Genomic DNA, 24,736 nt, shown 5'->3' on the forward strand with positions numbered 1-24,736 from the left:
CCCCCTGCTGTAGGCAGGACCAATCCCAGTTAAATCAACCCAGCCAGGGCTTTGTCAAGCCGAGACTTAAACACCGCTAGGAATGGAGACTCCACTACTTCCCTAGGTAACCCATTCCAGTGCTTCACCACTCTCCTAGGGAAATAGTTTTTCCTAATATCCAACCTGGACCTTTCCCACCACAACTTGAGACCATTGTTCCTTGTTCTGCCATCCGTCACTACTGAGAACAGCCTTTCTCTATCCTCTTTGGAACCGCCCTTCAGGAAGTTGAAGGCTGCTATAAAATCCCCCCTCACTCTTCGCTTCTGCAGACTAAACAAACCCATCTCCCTCAGCCTCTCCTCGTAGGTCATATGCTCCAGCCCCCTAATCATTTTGGTTGTCCTCCGCTGGACCCTCTCCAGTGCATCCACCTGTATTAACCCCCCTGCTCCTCCTCACTCAATTCCCCTTTCCCTCCTCTCCCATATTGTCCTTCCCCAAAGTTGTAGCTGATATTTCTCTGTCTTCCTTATTTCTCCTGCTGTCACAGGAAAGGTTTGCCTCTGGGTTTATGCACCATCTTTCTGTGTGAAGCTCGCATGTTAGGAAATAAAAGTATTCTCTTTTTGTGGTTTTAGAGTAAAGCTTTCTTGCTGCTCGTGGATGTTTTTAAAAGTCTTAAAGTGGAGACGTTCTCCCTTTCATCGAGTGAAGAAGGATTTCCAAGACCTAGTACCTTGAACATGTTCAAGAGTCAATCTGAGTTGATAGAATACTTTGTCTCTATTGTAGCGTAGGGATGTTCAATGTCGGTTAATTGAATAGTTGAGTAACCTCAAGAATTCTTATCGATTAGTCGACTCTTCTATAGTCCCCAGGGCGGGGCCGGCAGCCAGTGCAGGGTGTCAGGTGGCAGCTGGTTCGCAAGGAGAGCCATTTTAAAAACCAGCTGCCTGTCGCCCTGTCCTGCTGTGTCTGATACAGAGGCAGCAGCATGGGGCGGCAGCAGCCCCTGTCTAGGGTGGGTCTGAGCTCCCCGACTTGGTGCGAGCCAGAACTAAGCTGGGCTGCCTGCTCCCAATACACTTTAAATGCAGAGCCGCAGCAGGGCTAGGTCCCAGACCCGTTTCAAGCCGGGACTGAGCTGGACTGCTGGCTAGTCTGTTAAAAAATGTACTGGCAAGTGCGGGGAGGGGTAATGCTGTTACCCACCAGCTCTGTGTTTTGGGAGAACCAGAGCATGGCCACCTGTCTACCCTGTGCTCTTGGGGAGCCAGGGAGTGACACTCATGGAAAACCATCCCCCTCCCCCGGCCTCTACTTGAATCACAGACAAAGCACTGAAAAGGCCGGGGAAGACGCACCGAAATTCCTCCAGACAAGGATGATAGAATTAAGGAAACACCCCAGCCTCATCTGCATGGAAGATCGAACAAAGAGACATCTCCATAAGCATACAGAACGGAGACCAGGTCTTCCAGAGCAGGAACCACACTGAATTATGGGATACCGAAAGCGGAGACGCACTGCCTGATGGGAAATCTCTGCTCCAGAGGCTAATGAACCCAGGCCTGCTCACACCCAAATTAGTCAGTATCAGACCAATTCTAGTAACGATCCTATTGACATCCCAAATACTGAAACTGCCTCGTTGCATTGTGAGCTCCGTCAAGGAATATCACCCATAACCAGGGGTGATCAGTCTCTATTGTCTCACCTCTGGTTATCCATGAACAAATCCAGTGTTCTCTTCAAACGATCTTCCTATCCCTACAAAAACTCCTACCCTTGCCCGCGAAAAACTGTTCTGATATCTGGATTTAAACTGCATCAGTTCCATTGAGACTTCTTTATCTCCTGTCTGATCGTGCTGGGGGCTCTGCTCTGCTTGTCTCCCGCCCCCGGCTCCCATCACCGTCTGGGAACCCCAATCAGTGCAAGCTCCATGGAGTGGTGAGGTCTCTCTCTCTCTCTCTCACCCTCCCCTCCCAACTACCTCTCTCTAAGCCTAGTCTCCTGACCCTGCCCTAGGTAAACTGTTATATGGTTTGCTAACCCTAACATCTGTAATCGATTTCGATTTAATATTAACTGTTGGATTTAATATTGTAACTGTCCTGTGTGTTTGGCTCCTCATACATATATATATTCACTACCCAGAAATAAATAACTTCCATTGTTAAGATGGTTGCTTCTCTCTCTCTTTCTTTCTCTTTCTCTCACTCTTCCTCAAGGGGTGTTGTTTTGGCTTCCCCATTCGCTCTGCAGCAACGCTTCTTGTACCCAAGCTAAAGATCCCTGAGGGTGCCCAAAATCCTGTGGGGTTTGCTCATCACGTGCTTTACCTGCGAATGATTGTGGTGTGAGAGTGGGGATAGGGAGGTGTTGAACCTGGGGGCTTATGAGGATGGCAGCTAAAGGCAGATGAGGGTGCAGGGGGGCATTGCTGTGAAACCCAGCCAGCTGAGTCCAGGGACATATGAGGGGTCAGCGTGTGAGTGCTGATTACCCTGTCTTTTGAGATGTGCTCTCTTAGTGGGTGTGAGTGTCTGGGTGTGTCGCTAAGGTGGTAAGAACCCCATCCTGCGGAACGTAGTTCCTGCAGGAGAGCTCCAATGGGAGGGGGAATTGGCAGCAGGGAGAATTCAGCCCCGTATAAGAGCACAAGCAGCACACTGATAGAATTGTTAACCTCCCCCCCAGTCCCATAAGAGTAACCCTAATAAATGAGCATACCCCCAGAGTATTGGGCAAATCTGGTAACGATATGTGTAGTCGATAGCATTAACCGATAAGCATAAGCTTATAGGTTAATCGATGATACTGTTACATCCCTATTGTGGAGCAGAAACACAGTACAGGAGACCCCTAGAGATGCAAGGTTAACTGTCTGTGAAATGGATCCATAGTGTAAACTGTCTGTGGCCATCTGTTTTTTTTTTCTAGATATACTATGCAATTTACATGAGCAAGAGGCACCAATAAACTTCAAAGAAAAAATACTCAAGAATGTGTCTGATGAAAAGTGAGGCTATTTTCTTAGCGCTCCGTGTTGGCAAAATGAATTTTAATGAAGTTTGGTGAAGTATTTCTCCTCTGGGCTTTAGTTTTTTGAAGTCAGAAATTCATGCTGCAGGATCCTGAGTGGGAAGTTACCACTTATAAATCAAACTTTAAATTCATACTCAAGCTTTGCTGAAGCTATGGGGGGAAAAAAGGAATTTGGGGTGGAATACGTGGCATTTTTATCAGGCTTTCTCATGTCTATAACTCATCTAATTTCATGGAAATTGGGAATTTCCACTAGGAATCACCAGGAATACTTTCCATAAGGATCCCTAGAAGTCTTTGAAACCCACCCTATGGCTTGACAGTGTTGATTTTTCTTTGCCTTTGTCTATATATTGTGTGTGGGTCTTTTTGGTGGCGATTGGAAAGTTTAACAATGTGCCAAGTGTGTCTTTATCCCCATAATGGACCTCTTGATATTTTGGAGGAGAGAGAGGAAAGCATTGCACTGCAGCACAGGGATGTTAAATATCGGTTAATTGGATATTCGGTTAACCTCATGAATTCTTATTGGTTTCTCAACTATTCTATAGTCCCCAGGGGTGGGGCTGGCAGCCAGTGTTCTCCGGCCCCACTCCTGAGGAGCCCCCTGCCACTCTATGCTGCTGCCTCTGTATCAGAGGCAGCAGCATGGGGTGGCCGCCACCTCTGTCCGGAGCGGGTCCTGAGCTACTGGACCCGGAGTGGACCAGAACCGAGCTGGGCTGCCTGAGCACCTGAGTCGTAATACACTTTCAATGCAGAGCTGCACTGGGGGTAGGTCCCCGAGCCAGGACTGAGCCAAGCTGCTGGCCTACCTGCTAAAAAATGTGCGGGGGGAGGGGGGGAATGCACGTAGTCTGTAGCATTAACCTGTCGGTTTGCTTATCGGTTAATTGATTACACTATTATATCCCTACTGCAGCAGCTTTGGGTGCTGAGATGCTGAGGGAATACAGAATAACTTGTAGCTGTAGGTTGGGAGCATGCACTATTTTTGAGGTTTAGAACCTGTAAATACTGTATCAGCAACGTTCAGCTGCGCAAGAAGATAAAGCAATCCACTGAACACTTCTCATGGGGTATTGGCTGTTGCCATTTGCAGGGCTCGACGATCGCAGGGAAAACCACTCGCCAGCCCCGTACTGTGTATGCACGAGGCCCGCGCTGCGCGGACTGCCGGTGAACGGGGTGACCGGCTGAAATTTACTGACCACGGGCGAGTAGATAAGCGTATTTGTCGAGCCCTGGCCATTTGGATGTCAATTTTGCTGTCCTTTCTCCTGCAAATTGCCTGACTGCTGAGTGATCCTGTAGGCCTTGAGGTTCATGATGATTCGCCTCTCTGCACCCATTTTTTTTATTTTATTTTTTTTACTTTTTGTTCTGTGTTGTGCTGCTGGGAAATCTCCACTGTTGAGAATAACATCCATGTTGAACTTGACTTCATTGAAGCAGGTAGCTACCAAACATTAAGTAACCCCCATTGAAACCCTATGGCAAAATCTTGAGCCTACAGAAGTCAGTGATAGTTTTGCCAGTGACTTTATCAGGGCCAGAATTTCACCCCCAGCGTAGGCCCATGACACTTTTTAGTTTCAACAACTATCGCTCTTTGAGGTAAACCTAGGCTCCCCCTTAGGACTTGCCTGGACTAGCTAACACACACAAAAATGGCAAGTGACTTATCAACATGAGGGCTTTCTCGTTTTGTGTTAATCACTAATATGTGTTTACAACCCCCACCTTTTTCTACTGTAGATGTAACTTCTGCAGGACACATTTTTTTGCGTGGAATGACCAAAATGATGATGGATTTATACAAATGTTAAAATTCGGTAGTGGGCAGCGTGATGTAGTGGGGACTGTGTTGGCTTCTGTATTCTGTATTCCCTCGGATTTGTATTCACTCTGTTGGCTTTGTTGTGATTCTACTGTCCTCTTCTGTTCTGGAGTAACTGTCCAGTTCTGGGCCCCCCACTAGAGAAAGGGTCCAGCGGAGAGGGACTAAAATGATTCGGGGGCGGAAGCATATGACCTATGAGGAGAGACTGAGGGATTTGGGTTTGTTTAGTCTGCAGAAGAGGAGAGTGAGGGGGGATTTGATAGCAGCCTTCAACTTCCTGAAGGGAGGTTCCAAAGACAGGGAGGTGGAGGTGCTCCACACTGGGAGCCAACCAGACAGCCAACAGACGATACAGAACCCACCAGAGGTAGGGAGATGGCATGGGCCCAGCTACCTCTGGGGTGGCCTAGAGGACAGCACATTCACCTGGGGAGCACAAGGTGGTAGGTTCAAAGAGGATGGATAGAGGCTGTTCTCCGTGGTGGCAGATGGCAGAACAAGGAGCAAAGGTCTGAAGTTGCAGTGGGGGGAGGTCTACGTTGGATATTAGGAAAAACTATTTCCCTAGGAGGGTGGGGGAAGCGCTGGGATGGGTTCCCTAGGGAGGGGGTGGAATCTCCATCCCTAGAGGTTTTTAAGTCTCGGCTTGACAAAGCCCTGGCTGGGATGATTTAGTTGGGATTGGTCCTGCCTTGGGCATGGGCCTGGACTTGATGACCTCCTGAGGTTTCTTCCAGCCCTATGAATCTATGATTCTAACTCTGTGGGTGTGCGTGCCTCAGTTTCCCCGGGCACTTCATCACAAAACATGTAGATGGTATCTTGAGCTTTCGTGGGCACTGCTGATCATCTGAAGAAGTGGGCTGTGCCCATGAAAGCTCATGATACCATCTACATGTTTTGTTAGTGTATAAAGTGCTACCAGACCATTTGTTGTTTAAATGTATCCTGTATAGACTAACTCTGCTACTCCCTGAAACTTCATAATACATTGTAATTGTGAGCACAATATGTTTTATTTTTGACACCTGTCAAAAATAGATAAACAGTAAAACCTGTGTTATCCGGCACAGTTGGGAATTAGGGTGTTCCGGTTATCTGAGGGTTCCATCAACCTCGGAAAAACCAATAGACAATAACAGTAAAACTCAAGTTTGTAATATTGGTACTTTTGTAGTGTGAGGCAGTTGGTCTCATATTTCTGTTTTGAGTTAAAGATGATTAGTACTTCTTAAATAAAAAATTGTTAAGCCAATCATGGTAAACCAAGCCAGGCCTGTGCTCCTGAAGGTGTGACAGTATTGTGGCTGGGGGCAATGCCGGTTAATAACGTTTTCTGGTTAGCAGAGTGCCGGATAACAAAGGTTTCACTGTAACATAAAGTATGTCATCATGCATTTTCAGGAAGACTGAAGCAGTTAATTTAATTCTATTCTGAGTAAGTCCACGTTGACACTCTTTACTTTGACAGTCAATGCCAGAGGTGCAGATGTGTTCCTCATCTGGAGAGATGGGGTGAACTTACCACAAAGATCCAATGACTTGGCCTTTTTCAAAAGAAAGTTCTGCAGCCTCTACCCATCGACCCAGACCTGCATTACGACCCCTTCCAACCAGTCATTTTTTCCTGCCCAGAAGAGGTGCTTTACTACTTCAGCTGCTCTGTGAATGCTACCGACAACCTTGACTTGGTTTTGCTGTTTCCCACAAGCATCTACTCTCCACAAAACTGTCACCTCTCCTGTTGTTGCAGTTCTTCCTGCAGCTCTGCAGAGCCACGAGGATCGCCCTTTCTGTGTTTGCACTACTCTTGACAATAGCGTAGAGGTGTATGGGCTCCATGCTTTTGTCAGATAGTGGACAGCAAGAAGTTCCATCTGGTTTTGTGGGAATTAATAAACAAAAGGCATGAAAACTATGGAATACAGACGGGGGGATGGGATGGAGGAAGTTGTAGAAGAGGAATTTGACCTCATGCTCCCAGTCATCTGTGAACGGCTCCTTTCTACTCCAAGGTGCATTTCCAAACTTTCCCTAAAGACAGTGCACCAGTTTGTGTGTGTGTATATATCCTATCCACACACATTGTAATGCATATATATGTATGTGAGTAGTCATGTGTACAAAACCAGACAACTGTCTACCTTGTCATGCAGTAGGAAGGAAAGTGAGAAAATGCAAATAAACTCTTCTGACCTTTGCTTCTGTTATAGCTGGCCAAAATATATTGACTGAAATTGTCCCATTAGAAAAAAGGAGTTGCTTTGTATACATGGAAAGCTTATTTTCATGTTGACTGGAATTTTTCATTTCTGTTTTCAAAAACAGAAATAAAATATTTTAATTAGCATTGAATGTTTTTGTTTTGTGTTCATATTTTCCAGGGGGAAAACACATTAAACAAAAATGTTGCATTCAGAATTGCGTGGAGAACAGCCATGTGTTTTGACCAGTTCTAATTTTGATGGTAGTGTCCAAAAGACCCAGTAAGGATTTGGAAGCCGAGAAAACAATTCCTGTCCTAGGCTGTTGGATTAATTGTTTTATATAGTGTCCATAGTCACGTTTGGGATGAGTCACTTTAAAAATAACTTGATTATACAGCCGCTCCCCGAGTTACGACCACCTCCACTTACGACCATCCGTACTTGCAACCAAAACAGTCGTAAATGCGGATCCAAGTTACGAACGGCGATCCGCGCTTACAAATAGCGCAGTCGCCATGTAACTCTCTATGGGATCCGAGTTACAAACACTTCGAGTTACGGACCTTGTTCGTAACTCGGGGAGCGGCTGTATATAATATAACTATGTCTTTGTCATGTGCATGTGTGTGTGTGTAAGTAATAGAAAATATCGCAAGAGATCGTCTTTTACATTAAAGCTATGTCTACACTACCAGGTTATTTTGAAATAATGGCTCCTGAAATAACTATTTTGAATTAAGCTTAGTCCTCTTCACAAGCAGGAGATATTATTTCGAAATAACAGGCTTAGTAGTGTCGATGCTCCACCTTGTTATTTCGAAATAAGGGGAGTTACTTGGAAATAACTCCCCACTGTAGACACACTCTAAAAGTAAGCCATGGGAAACAAGGGTTTGACGCAGTACTGGTTGAAGCAGTGTAAGTCTTTTTGTAGTTGTTAACTTTGGATCAGGCTCTAATTTTCTCAGCTGTTGTTTGTGCAACTTCAGGGTCTTCTCCCAACCCTTTTTTTCCCAGCTGCCATCCACTGGCTGTTCATTGCGTCATGCTTCATGAAATGGGCGAGGTCCATAGGGAAGCCGAATACACAGATTCCAGTAGTTGCATAGGAGACTTTTCAGAATTGCCTTGTTCCAGACCCACTGATATATGTTTTAGGTTCATCGTTGCTGATAACTCAGCTGCTTTTCTCATCAGGCATTTATTGGTAAATAACAATATAAAGCTGAAAATTGGAAGCCGTAGTGATATAAGACCATATAATCTATATTCCATTAGAAGTAATACCCTCTGCAGGGAACCGTAATGACATTGCTTCAGACGGTTCCGGAGACCATTCATCCCAAATTGACATTTTATATAGTAAGTACCCGTAATGTTTTCAACGGGATGTCAGATGTTCCTGCCAAAGTGTATGGTCTTTCCAGAAAAATGGCACATGTACAGGCATTAAGTGGTTCTCCTTTCAAGCAAGAAATGTTTTTAGTGCTGTAGAAAGGGGAAAGCAAGCTAGATTTCCGAGCAGCACAGGGATGCAAGGAGTTGTATGTAATTCTGGAACAGAAAAGTCTTTGCAGAAAGCAGAGAAAGCAAAATCAGGCAGGGGGAGGGAGCCGTTCAATGTTTTTTCCCAGAACATGCAAAACTGCTTATTTTGCTGCAGCGAGTTTGGAGAACGTAACAAACATTTTCAGCGCGCGCAAGGCAAGTGCAGCCACTGAAATCCATGCCACTGGCAGCTCCCTTGATTTTTTTTTTTCAAATGTGGATCCATCCCCCGCCGTGCTGTGGAGATAACAATGGGGTTCATTGTGCGGGCTGCGCAGCTGCTGAAATTTGACTAGATCCAACCGAAGCAAACAGGAGCAGGTGGGTCAACAAGGCGACCCTTTCGTTCCCAGAAGTATCAGGATGCACTGGGGGGCCTATGGGGTCGCTGTGCTGAGGGGAGACCCACGTTTTAGCCCTAATGTGAGACCCACGGCAACTAGGATAGGACGACACGCAATTTGGGGACTAGGGTTTCATGTGTAAGAGACCCTCCAATGTTTCTAAAGATTGTGGGATTAGTGGCATTTGTTGTCACTTGTTCCCATTGAACTGACTTGAGGAGGCCTGGATTTCTTTCCTAAAATGCCAGGATTGCCGAGTATTAATTTACATGATAAATTAGCATTGCTGATGGCTGACAACTTCATTTTCTTCCTCCCGATTTGCTGCTGGTATTTAGATCAGTGTCTTGTTTCTAGTTTCTTACTCTTGGTTTGCTATGTCTAGTGTGTTTTTTGTTTTTTGTTTTGTAAAAAAAGGTATTATTCGTGTATGCTGTTTAATCTGTAAACTTGACAAAGGCCAAATAAATTTTTTTGTCCCAGGTTATAAGTGATCAGTGATTATTTATGTCACACTTGTGCCTTTCATGTCATAGCACTGTACAAGCAAATAGGCAGGCTTCGATTTTCAAAGGGGCAGTAGGAGTTGGAGATGGAACTTCCATTGTAGTTTTAATGACCGTTCGGTACCTTACTGCCTTAGGAAAACTGGCTTACAGTGGAAAGCGACATGGGTATAGCTACATTTCTTGGGGTATGAAAAATCCATACCCCTGAGATATGCAGTTAGCCTGACCTAATCCCCAGCGTAGACAGCGCTCCATTGATGGAAGAGTTCTTCCGTTGACCTGGCTACTGCCTCGTGCGGAGCTGCATAAATTACAGCAATGAGACCACACCTCCTCTTGTCGTAACGCACGTCTACACTGAAAAGTTACCTTGGTGTCACTGTAGCATTTTAAATGTCGACGTAGCCTTAGTTGCCTTTGGGCTTCTCGACTCAAATACCACCCCAGGTCTCGTCTCAAAGAGCTTGCAGTCTGACAAGAAATCAATGGAATAGAAGGGAGACGGATGTAATTAAAAAGATCATTTTGAAGATCAGTGATCCCTAACCGGCCCCCAGCTTAGACTTTATTAATTGGCTGATTTTTTCATAGGCATCAGAGAACATATGGCCCACATAGGTCAGGGAAGCAATACTGAAGACAATGGGTTATCTCTGATTACAGAAGTTTCCCAATGTAGGCTAAAGGATGTTACATTTCGAGTACTTGACTAATCAAATAGACGATGCGATTTGCATTGACTATTCAATTAGTTGATAGGGCAGCTCCGCCTTGGAAATGTAGCAACAGCCTTAGGGTTTCAAAGCGGCAGCGCTGCATGGAGCCTGGGGAAAGCGGAGGAGTCCCCAGCTGATCCCAGGCTCCACGTGGCACTGCCACTTTGAAACGCCATGTGCAGCCTGGTGACACCCCAGCTAGCCCCGGGCTGCAAGGGGTGTTTCAAAGTGGCAGCACTGCATGGAGCCCGGGGTCTGGCCCCAAGCTCCATGTGGCACTGCTGCTTTGAAGTACCCCTCCTCTTCCCCCCTCGCCCCCCGCTGCCTTTTTCTGATAGAGGCAGCAAAGGGCAGGGGGACGCAACTAGTTGACTAAGCATTTGCTTATTGAATAGTTGACTAGTAGTTCACATCTCTGTTGTAGGCTGCGTATCCCAATGGTCCTTTGGGAACAGTCTCATACCCTTTTGGAGATGGCAAGTGATCCGAATTGTGAATTTGCCCGGTGGAAGCTTTTAGGATGTAGACGTGAACGACTGCTCGTAAAGTCAGCAGTTTGGAGACATGGAAGCTGTTTGTGGAGGTTCTGTTGACGGAGCTCCTAATCTTGCTGTGCGCTATCAGTTTACAGTAAGTGAGTCTGAGAGAGAACAGAACTTTCCCCTTTTACACTCTCCTATACTTATCACTTGAGCTGTGAGCTTTAAAAGAGCAGAGTTACTGTTTTCAGTGTCTGCGTGGCTTAGCTGCTGATTTCTAAAAGTGGAGAATGAAGTGCATAGGTCGGGGTTAATCCTCCCCTACTGCCCTATTTTTGATGCCACTTTATACATACTTAACTGTGTTATGGGCAGAACCAATTACGCACCGAAGAGGAAAGGCAGGGAGTGAATCCAAATCATACAGGTCACATTTGAATCTGTTCTCTCTCTTAAGCATAAGGGTTTGTTCGGGTCTGTGTTTTTTGGGTCAGAGCTATCTGTTGTTATCAGCTGAAGTTTCACCAGGATAATAAAGCGACTTACTGGCTTGCAGAGAGAAGGTGAAAGGTAGATAGGGGCAGTACAAGTAGGAATCCAGGAAGATCATAGAAGAGGGAATTGATCGAGAACTTCTGGGGTGACAAGGCCAAGGTGACTTCCAGTCACATTCAGGAGAAGGCCACGAGCACAGGAGGTGCAACATACAACGTAAAGGAAAAATGAATACTCGGCGTCCAAAGATGATTTCTGGTTTTTACAACCAAGTTAAGGCAAGAGACACCGGAGTCAAAGACATGGGATGAAATAATCCCTATTTTATCCAGGAGGACTTCAGCTTGTGGGACATCTTGGAGGAATGGAGTCACGTAGCAGCCAAGAGAGAACAAGTCCAACACAGAGACAGGGTAGAAGAAGGAACACACTTGGTTTCCCTTTTTAAAGATGTGAGAGGCAAGACTGGAGCTAGCAGGGAACCGTCCTGGTAGGGGAAGCTAACTGGAGATGATAGGGGGGCCAAGTGGAACACCTTGCTTTACCCGAAAACAGAAGTGACCTGGGGAAGATGTAGAAAGTTTCCACCAAAGATCCAAACCAGAGGGGAGAGGACTGGTCAGGTCAAGGTATGGAGGACAACACTGCACCAGAGTTACAGTCTCACAAGAACATAAGAACAGCCATAATGTGTCAGACCAACGGTCCATCCAGCCCACTATCCTGTCTGCTAACAGTGGCCAATTGCACACATCTTAGTGCCCACTTACATGCAGGAAGCAGCTTAAGGCCGCGGTGGGGGATTGGATTTACATTGAAAAGGGGATGATGGTGAACTTGATGGGGTTGTGTGTGATGAGCAAGAAAACCAAACTCGGTGCTTGGGTTACCAAGCTATCGATATTCAGGGTGTCAGAAAGGGGTGAGTAATCGGTGTCTGTGGGTATCTTGGTTATAGTACCTACTTCGTCAGGTGCATTTGACAAAGTTGCCCTGAAAGCTTGGCCTTCAAGGTGACACAAGGCTCCTTGGTGTTTTTTGTGGCTACAGACTAACTCGGTGACCCCTCTGATACTTGATTATATTAATAATTCTCTCGTACTCCAGTGCTTCTGGTCTTAATATCAGACCATGGCAACCACAGTGTGACAGGAAAGCTCAGTCTGCACCGGCAAAATTGTTCCTCGTGCTCGAAGGTTGCAGGTGAGCTGGAGCTGAATGCAATTGAACGGCAAATGGTTTTAAAGAGAGCCTCTGAAACGGTGCTGGCCGCTGTTTGTCCTTGGCTGCACTTCTTCTTAAACCATGTTCAACGCCGGCTCAGCTGCACCCGCTGTCAGCAGTGGGTAATTGAAGAGTTTTCAAACAACAGCTGGGGGCAGGGGGGCGGGGAGGGAAGACCGTTGTTTACGCCGCTCTTGTTCATCAAGAAGATGTCTCTCCCTACAGTTGTGTTACTGTACCATCCCCCCTGCTGGCATGTTTCAGCTCAGATGATACTGTTGGAATTGTACCCAGATGGTGGTGCCAGGATTCACACTTGCAGCTTTTGGAACAAGAAACACAGGTGCAGGGTGTATTGACACACTTTGGGGGTTAGCCGCACACCACGATGGCTTCAGCACCCTTTGTGCCTTTGTATCACCATATACAATACACAAGAACTGCACAATGTTGAATTATTTGTTGGTTTAGTGCCTCTTCCTCTAGCATTTTAGTGACCAGTACATTAAGTAACCTTCCTTTGCAAGCTGTCTGGTAAAATGTTACATTTCTGAATGGAGGAAAGTGCAGACAGAGAGAACTAAAGGCCATTTAGAAATGTAAAGTCTTATGCCCTCTCACCCACAGATCCACCATGTATAGTGTATTTCTGCAAGGAAGCGTGGGGATTAACATATGAAAACGCGGATAACAGTGGGATTCTTGTGCTGGCTGACGCTAACGAGATATACTACCATTTTGGTGCCAGTTAGACCCATAACTGCTATTTGTTGCTGGGTTTCGTAACAATTAACCTTTCACATTCTGCATTAGCCATTGCTTTTTGGGTGCAGCTGTTTTTATAATATACTTCACTTCTCTCAACAGAAGCGCTGATTTGGGGAGCGCCGTATCTATCCTAGAAACCACAGGTTACATGGAAATAAGAGGAATTTTTTAAGTAGTCATTCATAGCACAATCACTTTAAAAAGCCCATTACATGTTAGGAACACAACAGGGGTTTCTAGGATTATTGTTGTGATTGTGTTATGGTGAATTCAACATCAATTTTTGCTTTTTTGCCAAAAACCTGAATTTAAGCCACCTAGACCTGATCTATAATCAGATACCTCACCAAAGCCAGAAATAATGAGCTTATGTTCAAAAACACATGCCTTGTTTATCTGGCTAACCAAAGATGAAGGAAGGAAGTCTTGCTAAAGAGGATGTACCAAATTCTGCTCACAATGGTGTAAATCCAGAACATCCCTGTGTGCAAGGGGGTTACTCCAGATTCATATCGGTGTCCCTAGCAGTAGATCGTGGTGCTATATCTGCTTTCTGGACATATTTACCAGTGTTGCAAAACTCTAATGAAGCCAGGATGTGTGGATATATGTGTGTGTGTCTGGACTTCTTCCCAAATGGCCCTGCCTGGAGGTAATATGCCTTTGAGAGATATACTGCCCTATAGAAGTTTGCTGGGAGCAAGCCTTACTATGCAGAGTATTAATCTTGCTCTTTCCTGGCATAGCTGCCATAGTCAGTGTGATGGGCACATCCGTAGCATTTTTTCCCCACTGTGTCCCATAATAACCCCTCATCTAGCTCTCCCCTTGCACGTCCCTGGACAGATAATCATGTTATCAAGGTTTAACGTGGTGCAGCTATACTGGCAAAGTTTAGCTGCGTGTTGTCCTCATTAATCTTCTAAAGCTGCTCCTTGCATTGACTTACCTGGTCTAGCTGCCCCGTTCCGTTGTACCAGAGGTGGAATTACAAAGTTTCAAAAAATGAACTCTTGACAATCCCCACGCCCTGTCCATCCGCATGGGAGATTTTCAAGCCCATCAACTCTTTGAAACCAGAGTTGTCATAGCTCATGGGTCTGTACATCCCCCGCAACGGTGGGCCCTCCATTCCGATGAGCGTCCGAGTGCTCCTGCTATCTAAATGGACAATGATAATTCAGAGATGTATGGTATCACTATGGTGGATGATCCCCATCAGGCAGAAAGCAGTCTCCTGTCTTGTTCACCCACACGTAGTAAGTATTGTTCGCCTTTTAAAGCTGGGGAACCCAACACATAGTTAGACATGGTTACAACCCTTCTGAATGCTCATTAAGATGCAGGCCAATGTCCGCACCGCAAAGAGGTTTTAGGGAGCCTAGCTCTGTGTCTGAATTTGAGCCTCCTCACCTCCTCCAGCCACGGAGGGGAACGGGGGGACGGATGACACAGCAGTTGAAGGGTGAGCCCGCACTGCATTTCTGGGCCTGCATCTGGCCATGGCGACGTGACACGCAACGTCACAGCGCCCTTGGCTGCTGGGCCAAATTTCGCTGGGCAGCGCTGTGACTCCGGGCGCCCTGATGGAGGGAGGCACCTGGGGCAAACTGTCCCATTTGCCAGCCTCTCCCCCACCTCCGGGTAACATGTTTGAAGCCGTGGTAGAGGGCCATGTGGTTGCCTGAAGGCAGAGAGCGAGCTTTTCAGTGGTGACAGACTGACTTGATTGAGTTAATATTATGGAAAACCCACACCTGTTTTGCCTATCAAGTGGTACCCAGAGGGATTAAAGTGATTTCCTCAGAGTCAGACAGCAAAGTAGTAGCAGATCTGGGAAAAATACCTAGGGCTCTTCAGACTTCGCCCACTATACATCATCACGCAGGCATTGCTAAGTGGTTCAGATCAGCTGTGGAGCCGGCATCCACAGAAGTCCATAACTGTACAGATCCACAAACCTTGGTGGTCTCTAGAGGTGACTGTTGTTTTATCATGCATAACTAGGCACGCATGTGAGGTAGGTGTTAAATGGATGTAGACCTTGATTGCCATAACTCATTAGCTGTGAGGTCTCAGAAGGGTAGTCATGTTCGTCTGTAACTAAAAAAACAACATAAAAAACAGCAATGGTCTGGTAGCACCTTAGAGACTAACAAAAATACATAAATAGTATCCTGAGCTTTTGTGGATACTGAGCAACCCACTTCTTCAGATGACAAATATGGAACAAAGGCCCCAGATTTTGAAATCTAAAACAGAGAAAGAGGGGGCAAGGATAGGAGAAAGAAAGAATTAAAGTGTCCATGCTAAATGAGGCTAATAGATTTGTCTGGAAGTGCTTGATAACTAGCCTTTGATGTCATTTGGGTGTTGAATATAATGGCCCATCCAGTTCATGTTTTTGTTCAAACCCTGCGAGATCCTATCAGATTTGCATATGAATGCTAGTTCTACAAAATCTCTTTCTGAAATGTTGTAACAAAATAGCCACCTTTAAATCCATTCATGAGAGTTGTGGCAAGTTAAAATGTTCCCCTACAGGTTTTTATATGTGATTTGTGTCCATTAATCCTATGTCGTAGAGGCTGTCCAGTTAGGCCAATATCCATGGCAGAGGGCCATTGCTGGCACTTGATGTCATAGACCACATCTGAGGATGCAGTTAGATGAGCCTCTGATGTGGTGGTTGATGCGGTTAGATCCTGCGAGGGTGTTGCCTGTATCGATGTGTAGGCAGAGTTGGCAACGGGCTTTATTGTGGGGGCAGGTTCCTGAGTGAGTGTATCTGAGGTGTGAGGTACAGCTTCCGGAAAGAATTTGCTTCGGGTTAGGGGGCTGTCTGTAGGGCAGAATTGGCCTGTCCCCCAAGGCCTGTGATAGTGAGGGATCGTTTTCCAGGATAGGTTGTAGATTGCCAACGATGCACCGGAGGAGTTTAAGCTGGCGCCTGTAGGTGATGACCAGTGGTGTTCTGTTGTTTTCTTTGCTGGGCCTGTCTTGAAGAAGCGAATGCCTGGGCACTCATCTGGGTCTGTCAGTCTGTTTTTCTACTTCCCGGGGGGGGGGGGGGGGGGTAGTCAATTTTTAAGTATGCCTGGTAGAGATCCTATAGCTGTTTGTCTCTGTCAGTGGGGTTGGAGCAAGTCTGGTGGTATCTGGCTGTAAATAATGGATCGGGTGATGTGTCCTGGATGAAAACTGGAGGCATGTAGCACATTAGTTGTGGTTACCAAGAACAGTTTTACTTTCACAATTCTAGGAATATAGGTACAAGAAAAAGCTGCTTTGACTCAGTCATTTAGCATACTTCTGTGCAGCTTCCACAGAGAGCTATATCACATGGAAAAAACTTGCAAATAATATATTTGTGGTTCAGAGTGAAACTACTGGAACTGACTTTGTGTTGGTTCTTGCATTGATGTGCTGTTGCTTAATAGTGTCTTTTACTTCTTAGCAAAAGATCCAGTAGCGTTTGACTCCCATTTGTGAAAACGTAATAGCTCTGTTATTCTTGCTCTTTCTGAATAATCATTTCAATATTTATACTGGGTCTACTGCAAAACCAGAATGCATAATCCTCGTTTGCATAAAGAAGGCTGTAACTCAGAAGGTGGGCAATCATTTTTGAAGTGGTTGCGGGCTGCCTGGAAGGGACGGGGCTGTGAACAGAAGGGGCGGAGCCTTTAAATAGCAGGAGTTGAAAGGGCCTGCGTCTTCCCTGCGGCTCCCAGGTATCACGTTATCCGGGGACGGGAGTTGCGAGCCCTTTCAACTCCTGCCATTTAAAGGCCTCGCTGCTCCCGGCCTCACTGTGAGCATGTTTCCTGGGAGCCAGGGACACACGAGCCCTTTCAATGGCTTCTATTTAAAGGGCTCGCCTGACAGGCGTGTTGCGTGTTGCCTGACAGGCGCATGGAAGGCGACAGCCCTTTACATAGAAGCAGTTGAAAGGGCTCGCGTGGCTCCGTCTCCTAGGCAACACGCTGGGGGCGGGGCTTGGAACAGCCGCGCATGCCGGCTCAAAGCCCTAGGTGGGCCGGAATGTCTCCAATGTAAACTTGGGTGACCGGTTCATGGTGTGTTTACAAGGATGGATTTTGAGCTCTGTTATGCTGGTATAAATCCAGAGTAATTCCATTGAGGCTGGCCGAGTATAAAACAGGCCCGAGGCAAGATGTGGACCCTTTATGCTTTATTCATAGAGCTGTGGTTAAGGAAGGATTTTCCTTATGGGTCAGAAACACAACCTTAATAGTTGTACGCTGAAGTTGAAGATGCTTACGCATGACTGGGATTTTTGATCCTATTCTCTTCAAAATATTGGGCTGGGAACTCTGGGGGAGTTCACTGGCGGAACACCATTAAAGTCCGTGAGCACTTTGCCGTACCTATGGGCTGAGGAGAACGTAGCTCGTGATGTCAGGGGCCCAGCTCTCAGAAAGAAAAGTCTTCCACCTGAGGTGAGCCGACTCTGTGAGTTTTAAGCAATAGCAGAGTGGGATCAAGGTGCAAGTTTCGGATTAGACTTTCAGATGCGTTTTAAAATAGTGTTCGGAAAACCAGAAGTCCTGAAGGGGCCACCTGCTCAGGCACGGCCATCTGCTCATCTCCGGTTTTCGGATGAAGCCTTCGGGGCCCTTTCAGAATTGCTGAAGGTGATCTCTGCTCCATCCATAGAGGACCGTGTGATTTAAAGTCCTGAGACTTTGTTGGGCATGTTGAGGGGAGCTAACGGCTTCCACGTGCCCTTTGGCAAGGTGTGTGTGTGTGTGTGTGTGTGTGTGTGTGTTGGGAAGAGGAGCTGTTTCGGCACTTCCCGAAGAGGAGGGGCTTTGGGCAGAGCCGGGGACAACCAGCCCTTTGAACTGCATGGAGCATGGCATGCTCCCCCATGCCATGCCCTCAGAGCTGCTGGGCAACACTGGGCCCCGGGGCAACTTCCCCTTTGCTCCCCCTTCCCGTGTTGGCAGGTCTGGGCACATTATATCTCAATAACAGGGAACCTTCTGTATATATGTGTTAGAGAGGAAAGGCAGGGCTGGTCCTACCCAATTGGCAGCCCCGGGCAAATTTCTTTTTGCGGTCCTTACAACAATATGCCGTGTTAGCCCGAATATTCGAAAAATGTTCTTTGGTCCTTCAGTTTGCATATATGGTAATGAAATATTTTAAAGAAGCATTTTCAAATTATTTGTATAGATATATTAATGATTAAAGGCAGTTAAGGTTTGGTCTTGCCCTGCGCGACAAAATTCCTTGCTAGGGCATTGCATCTCACTTTTGTTGAAAAGAATTAGAGACATCTCCTACACCTTTCCGACTGTCGGCTGGGGTGCACTGCTGATATCACGTCTGAAGAATGAGAACTTATCTAGTGTGGTTGATTTGCTTTTTGAAGAAAGGCGACGAAAAATTGCTGCAGTGATTTTTATGCATTAATAGGGTTCCTACCGTCCAGCCGCGCCTGCTGCCTTGCACCCTGGGCCCAACTGGGAAATACAGACACTAGGGGGAGCTGTCCGAAGACACGAATCTCTCCTGGGGGTGTCTGGTGGGGTAGGAGCCCTAGATGCGGAGAGCCAGAGGTGGGTTCCCGGCACCAGAGAGTGAGAAGCAGCCTTAGTTGCAAGGCAGAACGCTGGGTTGGGTGGGCGGGGCAGTTTTGCTGCAGAGAAAACATGAAAAATATCTCGCCAAAGCTCATGCAATTTTTCCGTTATATAGACAATTCATTGTGTTACATTTTTGCGGCCCCTTGAATATGGCGGCCCTGGGCAACTGCCCGGCTTGCCCGCCCCTAAGACCAGCTCTGGGGAAAGGTGCTATCGTTTGTTCTAACCAAATCAGCTTGATGTTGCAGACGTCTGAGGTGACTTGTCAGGCCCACGCTGAGAAACGTTTTGATTGTTTGAGTCAGAATTTGTCTATACAAGAACGGCGCAACCTCAACTATTACAAAATAAATAAAACGAAAAGCAAATGTTGATCTCCATAGAAGCTCTGGAGACTAGGCTTTGAAACAAGCAGCGTAGGAGCACATTTTGCACACATTTGCTAAACTGTAAAGATTTTGGGAAGTTGAGATTGTTCTGGATTGTAGTAGTCTGGTAATATGACTTTTCCTCCTACCGACAATCAGCTGCTACAAAAATCCTCAGCATGCTGTTTATTCTCTTGTATTCCTCCCCCCGCTCTCTCAAAAATAGTGACTGCAGCATTGCTCTGTGAATTACTATTTAGAAGGGGCATGGCCAATTTGAAATGGGAATAGATAAAAATACAGCAGGCATCATTGCTGTTCTCAGGTTTGCCTGCCAGTTCCAATGCTTTTGTAATCATGTTTTCCCCTGTTTTAAAAAATATTTCTCTCATGCTTGTGAAAACCCCCCCATTAAAGGTGAAATGTTGACAGACTTAGTTACAGAGGGAATACAGCAAAGCTAAATAGCCACAAAATATGCATGGGGTAGAAATAGAAATAAAAATCCCCATTCTCTTGTTTTTCCTTTCAAATTGCTTTCAGTTCCAGTCGCATAGTTAATGATAGTTGGTAACATTTCCATTTGGAAGTGTGATTTGATTGTTTTTAACGTTGTGCTGCCCCTTTAACAGTTTTAATTGTATGGTAACTTCAGTTGCAGCTGCATGTAAAGTGTGTTCAGAGAGAGTTGAGGATCGCCAGGTTAAATCAGTACTTTAATAGGATTTTTATATTCTACTTCTCGTATGCTTAAAATTCCTTGACAGGTAATTAACAGCAACCCATTTCTTTTTATTTCCTATGTGTGGTGGCACTTCAGGATGGGAATCTCAGCTTCTGGAAACGGGGTTTTTAGGAATATTCCTGTGCCCACTTTGGACTCTCTCCCGATTACCTAAGTACACTCCGCCTTCACGAATTGTGATCTGGGGATTTCGATGGCTCATTTTCAGAATCATGCTTGGAGCGGTAAGTGGAACTCTTTAGCACTTCTGCATCTGTAGACTTTAGAGATCATAGTAGCAAAAGAAGATTATCTCTCTAAATTTTTATTACAGAAGCTAATTCCAAATGTTTAATCCTGGCCGAAAAGTCATTTATGTCCTTCAAGCAGTATAACATTTTTATGTGCTGTAGTTTAGGATGGTCTCTGGTTATAACCAAGGAGAATGCAGGAGGAAATAGTTGGTGTTCTGTTTCATTGAATCTTTCAGCTTGTTATCGGTGTCTGCCTTTAACGAGATCAACAGATACAGGACAAGGAATGTGTTTTAACATTTTAACACTGCTATTACAGTTTTAATGGGAGGAGGAAGGAAATCATTAGCTTAGAAAGCTGGTCCCTTAAAAATATTTTGTAAAGTGATTTTGAAAGGACTGAAACATGATTTTCAGCATGTTGGGTGAGAATTCCAGTGTGAAATCTCTAACCCAGAGCTCTACCCCTGCTACTCTGCATACGTTATTGCAATGTCACTCTTGAGGCCTGACGCTGTAGAATCATAGAATCATAGAATAATAGGACTGGAAGGGACCTCGAGAGGTCATCGAGTCCAGCCCCCCGCCCTCAAGGCAGGATCAAGCTCCGTCTACACCATCCCTGACAGATGTCTATCTAACCTGTTCTTAAATATCTCCAGAGAGGGAGATTCCACCACCTCCCTTGGCAATTTATTCCAATATTTTGACCACCCTGACAGTTAGGAATTTTTTCCTAATGTCCAATCTAAACTTCTCCTGCTGCACTTTAAGCCCATTACTCCTTGTCCTGTCCTCAGAAACCAAGAGGAACAAATTTTCGCCTTCCTCCTTGTGACACCCTTTTAGATATTTGAAAACTGCTATCATGTCCCCCCTTAATCTTCTTTTTTCCAAACTAAACAAGCCCAGTTCATGAAGCCTGGCTTCATAGGTCATGTTCTCTAAACCTTTAATCATTCTTGTCGCTCTTCTCTGTACCCTTTCCAATTTCTCCACATCTTTCTTGAAATGTGGCGCCCAGAACTGGACACAGTACTCCAGCTGAGGCCTAACTAGTGCAGAGTAGAGCGGCAGAATGACTTCACGAGTTTTGCTTACAACACACCTGTTGATACAACCTAGAATCATATTTGCTTTTTTTGCAACAGCATCACACTGTTGACTCATATTCAACTTGTGGTCCACTATGACCCCTAGATCCCTTTCCGCCATGCTCCTTCCTAGACAGTCGCTTCCCATCTTGTATGTATGGAACTGATTGTTCCTTCCTAAGTGGAGCACTTTGCATTTTTCTTTATTAAACCTCATCCTGTTTACCTCTGACCATTTCTCTAACTTGCTAAGGTCATTTTGAATTATGTCCCTATCCTCCAAAGAAGTCGCAACCCCACCCAGTTTGGTATCATCTGCAAACTTAATAAGAGTACTCTCTATCCCAATATCTACATCATTGATGAAGATATTGAACAGTACGGGTCCCAAAACAGACCCTTGAGGAAGTCCACTTGTTATCCCTTTCCAGCAGGATTTAGCACCGTTAACAACAACTCTCTGACTACGGTTATCCAGCCAATTATGCACCCACCTTATCGTGGCCCTACCTAAGTTATATTTGCCTAGTTTATCAATAAGAATATCATGCGAGACCGTATCAAATGCCTTACTAAAGTCTAGGTATATGACATCCACCGCTTCTCCCTTATCCACAAGGCTCGTTATCTTATCAAAGAAAGATGTAGCATTTGCTGCCCCACCATCAGCGCCAACCAGACATGCCCATGGGTCTTGAAAGCAAAGAACCCGTAGGCACCTGACGTTTCTTTTATTCAAATTAAAGATGGAGCCTGCTTACAACATTTGGAGTCAAAACGGAATTTTGGACACTCTACGGTTCTGAGCTCGGAGGCTAGGCAGGGTTCCCATTTGTGTCCAGCTTCTGAAAAGCTCTCATGCTCTACAGTTCAAGGGAGCCTAGAACTGATACCAGAATGGATCATAGAATCATAGAATACTAGAGCTGGAAGGGACCTTGCGAGATCATCAAGTCCAGTCCCCTGCCCTCACAGCAGGATCAAGCACCGTCTATATAATCCCTGATAGATGTCTGTCTAACCTGCTCTTAAAATCTTCAGAGAGGTAGCTGAGTTAGTCTGTAACACGAAAAACTTAAACAACAACAAGTAGTCTAGAAGCACCTTAAAGACTAAAAAAACATGTAGATGGTGTCATGAGCTTTCATAGGAACAACCCACTTCTTCAGATGAATGGCGTATTAGAAGCAGAGGACTGGACTTGATCTCTCGAGGTTCCTTCCAGTTCTAGTGTTCTAGGATTCTATAATCCTAAGTCCAGATCCAAGAATATATAAGGGAAGGAAGAGGGTAGGGGAAAAAAAAAGAGAGAGACAGGGAGCAGGTGGTTCAGGTAGTTACAAGAGGCTGATGAGAACAATTAGCACCTCCATTATTTGGTTCCTTGGTTAAGTCATTATGATGTGGAAGGTAGTGTATGAGCCAGCTGATGTCCCTGTTCATACTATTAGCATAAGAATTAAACTTGTAAATAAAGTTAAGTTCCAGCCCTTCCCTGTGTATTTGGCTTGTGGAATTGGCCTGAAACAACTGCTCTTAAAATGGCTGTTTAACCTGCTCTTCAAATGTAACTTCATATGTAGGCAATATGAAGTTAAGATTTTCACCCCGGACTTAAAAACCTGACACCAACTATAAAGACAATGAATATTCCTGTGGAACCTTAGAGACTAACAAATATACATATATATAGCATCAGTAGCTTTTGTGGGCAAAACCTGCTTCTTCAGATGAAGTGATCTTGAGATGATCTTGAAACTTGACAGACATATGCTTGTTTCAGGACTGATACCTTGCAAGGAGTGCAACAGTAGTAGCAGTGAGTTTTGCAGGTGTTGTTTTGTGTTGGGAAATACATACTGGATATTTGTTGCATCCAAATGAGACTTCCCAGTTCATATCAAGTCAGCCCCATTGTGGGAAGCCTTATTCACATGTGATGACTTTCAATCATGGATTTAAAAATAGCCGTTCTTCTACAAGGGAATTCTATGACCCCAGTGTAGAGGGAGACAGCTGAACTGGAGTTCATTTACAACAGGCATGTCCAAAGTCCGACCCGCGGGCCAATTGCGGCCCATGTTCCGGTTTAATACGGCCCCCCAGGTAATTTGGCAATATCTATCTTTTATGGCCCCCAACGAATCCATATGTATTGAGATGAATACATTGTAAAATCTCAGTTAAAGTCAGTTGGTCTAAATCAGTTATAAATATATTTGGACACAACATGTATACTTGGTGTTATGTTCCTGTTCATATTTTTTGAACTTAAAAGTTGACAGACAATCTTTATTACCAATAATATGTAATGTACTTTACAATGTTCCTGACATATATTTCAGCTTCCTGGATTTTTTTTTTCATCTGGCCTTCAGATATGAAAGGCAGAGTGATTTAACACCTATTTAGATTGGTCATCCATGTGACGAAATGAAAAGTATGCCGTTTGCAATAAACTTTGCATAAAATAGTTAATTTGCATTTAATTTTAATGGTTCAAAGAATGTAAGGCAAAATGGTCGGCCCTCACGCATGTTCACTTCATCAAATCTGGCCCTCTTTGAAAAAAGTTTGGACACCCCTGATTTACAAGTTTAACACTAGCAACTTGGGCTTGAATAAAGATATTAACTGGTTAACCAACTTCAAAGGCAATTTCCTTGCCTTGAATAGTCACATTTACACATTAAAATCTATGAATGGAACACATCCAGCCTGACTCAATTAGCCTCATTAGCACTGGTCCTACAATTGACAGGTCACTGCTTTTGCTGTTATATATACTGTGGATTTTGTAATTTCCACTCCAACCCATCTGATGAAGTGGGTTTTACCCACAAAAGCTCATGATGTAATACAGGATTGCTTGTTGTTTTTAAAATTATAGACTAACACATGGAAACCCCTCTGAGACTTTTTATTCTAGCAAGTTAGCCTACTGACTTTAATGTAATTGCATCTCAAGGGGTGGACTGCTCAATTGAATAAGGGTTTATAGAATTGAGTCATGTTAGTCATGCCTTTCAAGTACCTTGAGAACCCTGAAATATGCTATATAAATGTAAATGATGCCATTATTCACTATTAGGCTTTGAACATACCAGATAACCTCCATTTTGAGAAATCAATCTTTAAATATAGTTGTGTATAAATAAATTGGATGGATGGATAAGCATGGATGTTGGCACCAAGAGCAACCTCAACGCAGCTTTAAAGACGACCTTATCTCAAAGTTAAGGCTGTTTGATTTATGTGTAATCTCAACTATTCTTTAAAGGATGGAAATTTGGGCTCTTAAGAGAGCTGGCTTTTGCAGACTAAAAAGCTTTGAAGTCTTATTTGGCAGCGTCTCCTATCAGATGGGAAAGACAAAGCGAATGTCAAGATCTCTGCTTAGCTGAACAAAGATTCAGTACATTCCTAACAAAGGAGATATTCTGACTTGGGCGTACCTAGGTGGAAAGATGAAAACAAGACTGCAGTCTCGCAGAGTGGGTTCTGTGGAGTCT

At 44.9% G+C, this 24,736-nt stretch overlaps 1 protein-coding gene across 4 annotated transcripts in view; it reads left to right on the forward strand.

Annotated features, from left to right (window-relative positions):
• LMF1 (lipase maturation factor 1) overlaps nucleotides 1-24,736 on the forward strand; it is a 438,974-nt gene that overhangs the window by 97,394 nt on the left and 316,844 nt on the right. For all 4 annotated transcript variants that reach the window (XM_075899802.1, XM_075899803.1, XM_014569758.3 and 1 more), the window contains one exon: nucleotides 19,973-20,121. In XM_075899802.1, coding sequence (XP_075755917.1) covers nucleotides 19,973-20,121 — 149 coding nt within the window. The remainder of the gene's footprint in view (nucleotides 1-19,972; nucleotides 20,122-24,736) is intronic.

The sequence above is a fragment of the Pelodiscus sinensis genome, chromosome 16 (assembly GCF_049634645.1).
Source record: "Pelodiscus sinensis isolate JC-2024 chromosome 16, ASM4963464v1, whole genome shotgun sequence".
Taxonomy (NCBI): domain Eukaryota; kingdom Metazoa; phylum Chordata; order Testudines; family Trionychidae; genus Pelodiscus; species Pelodiscus sinensis.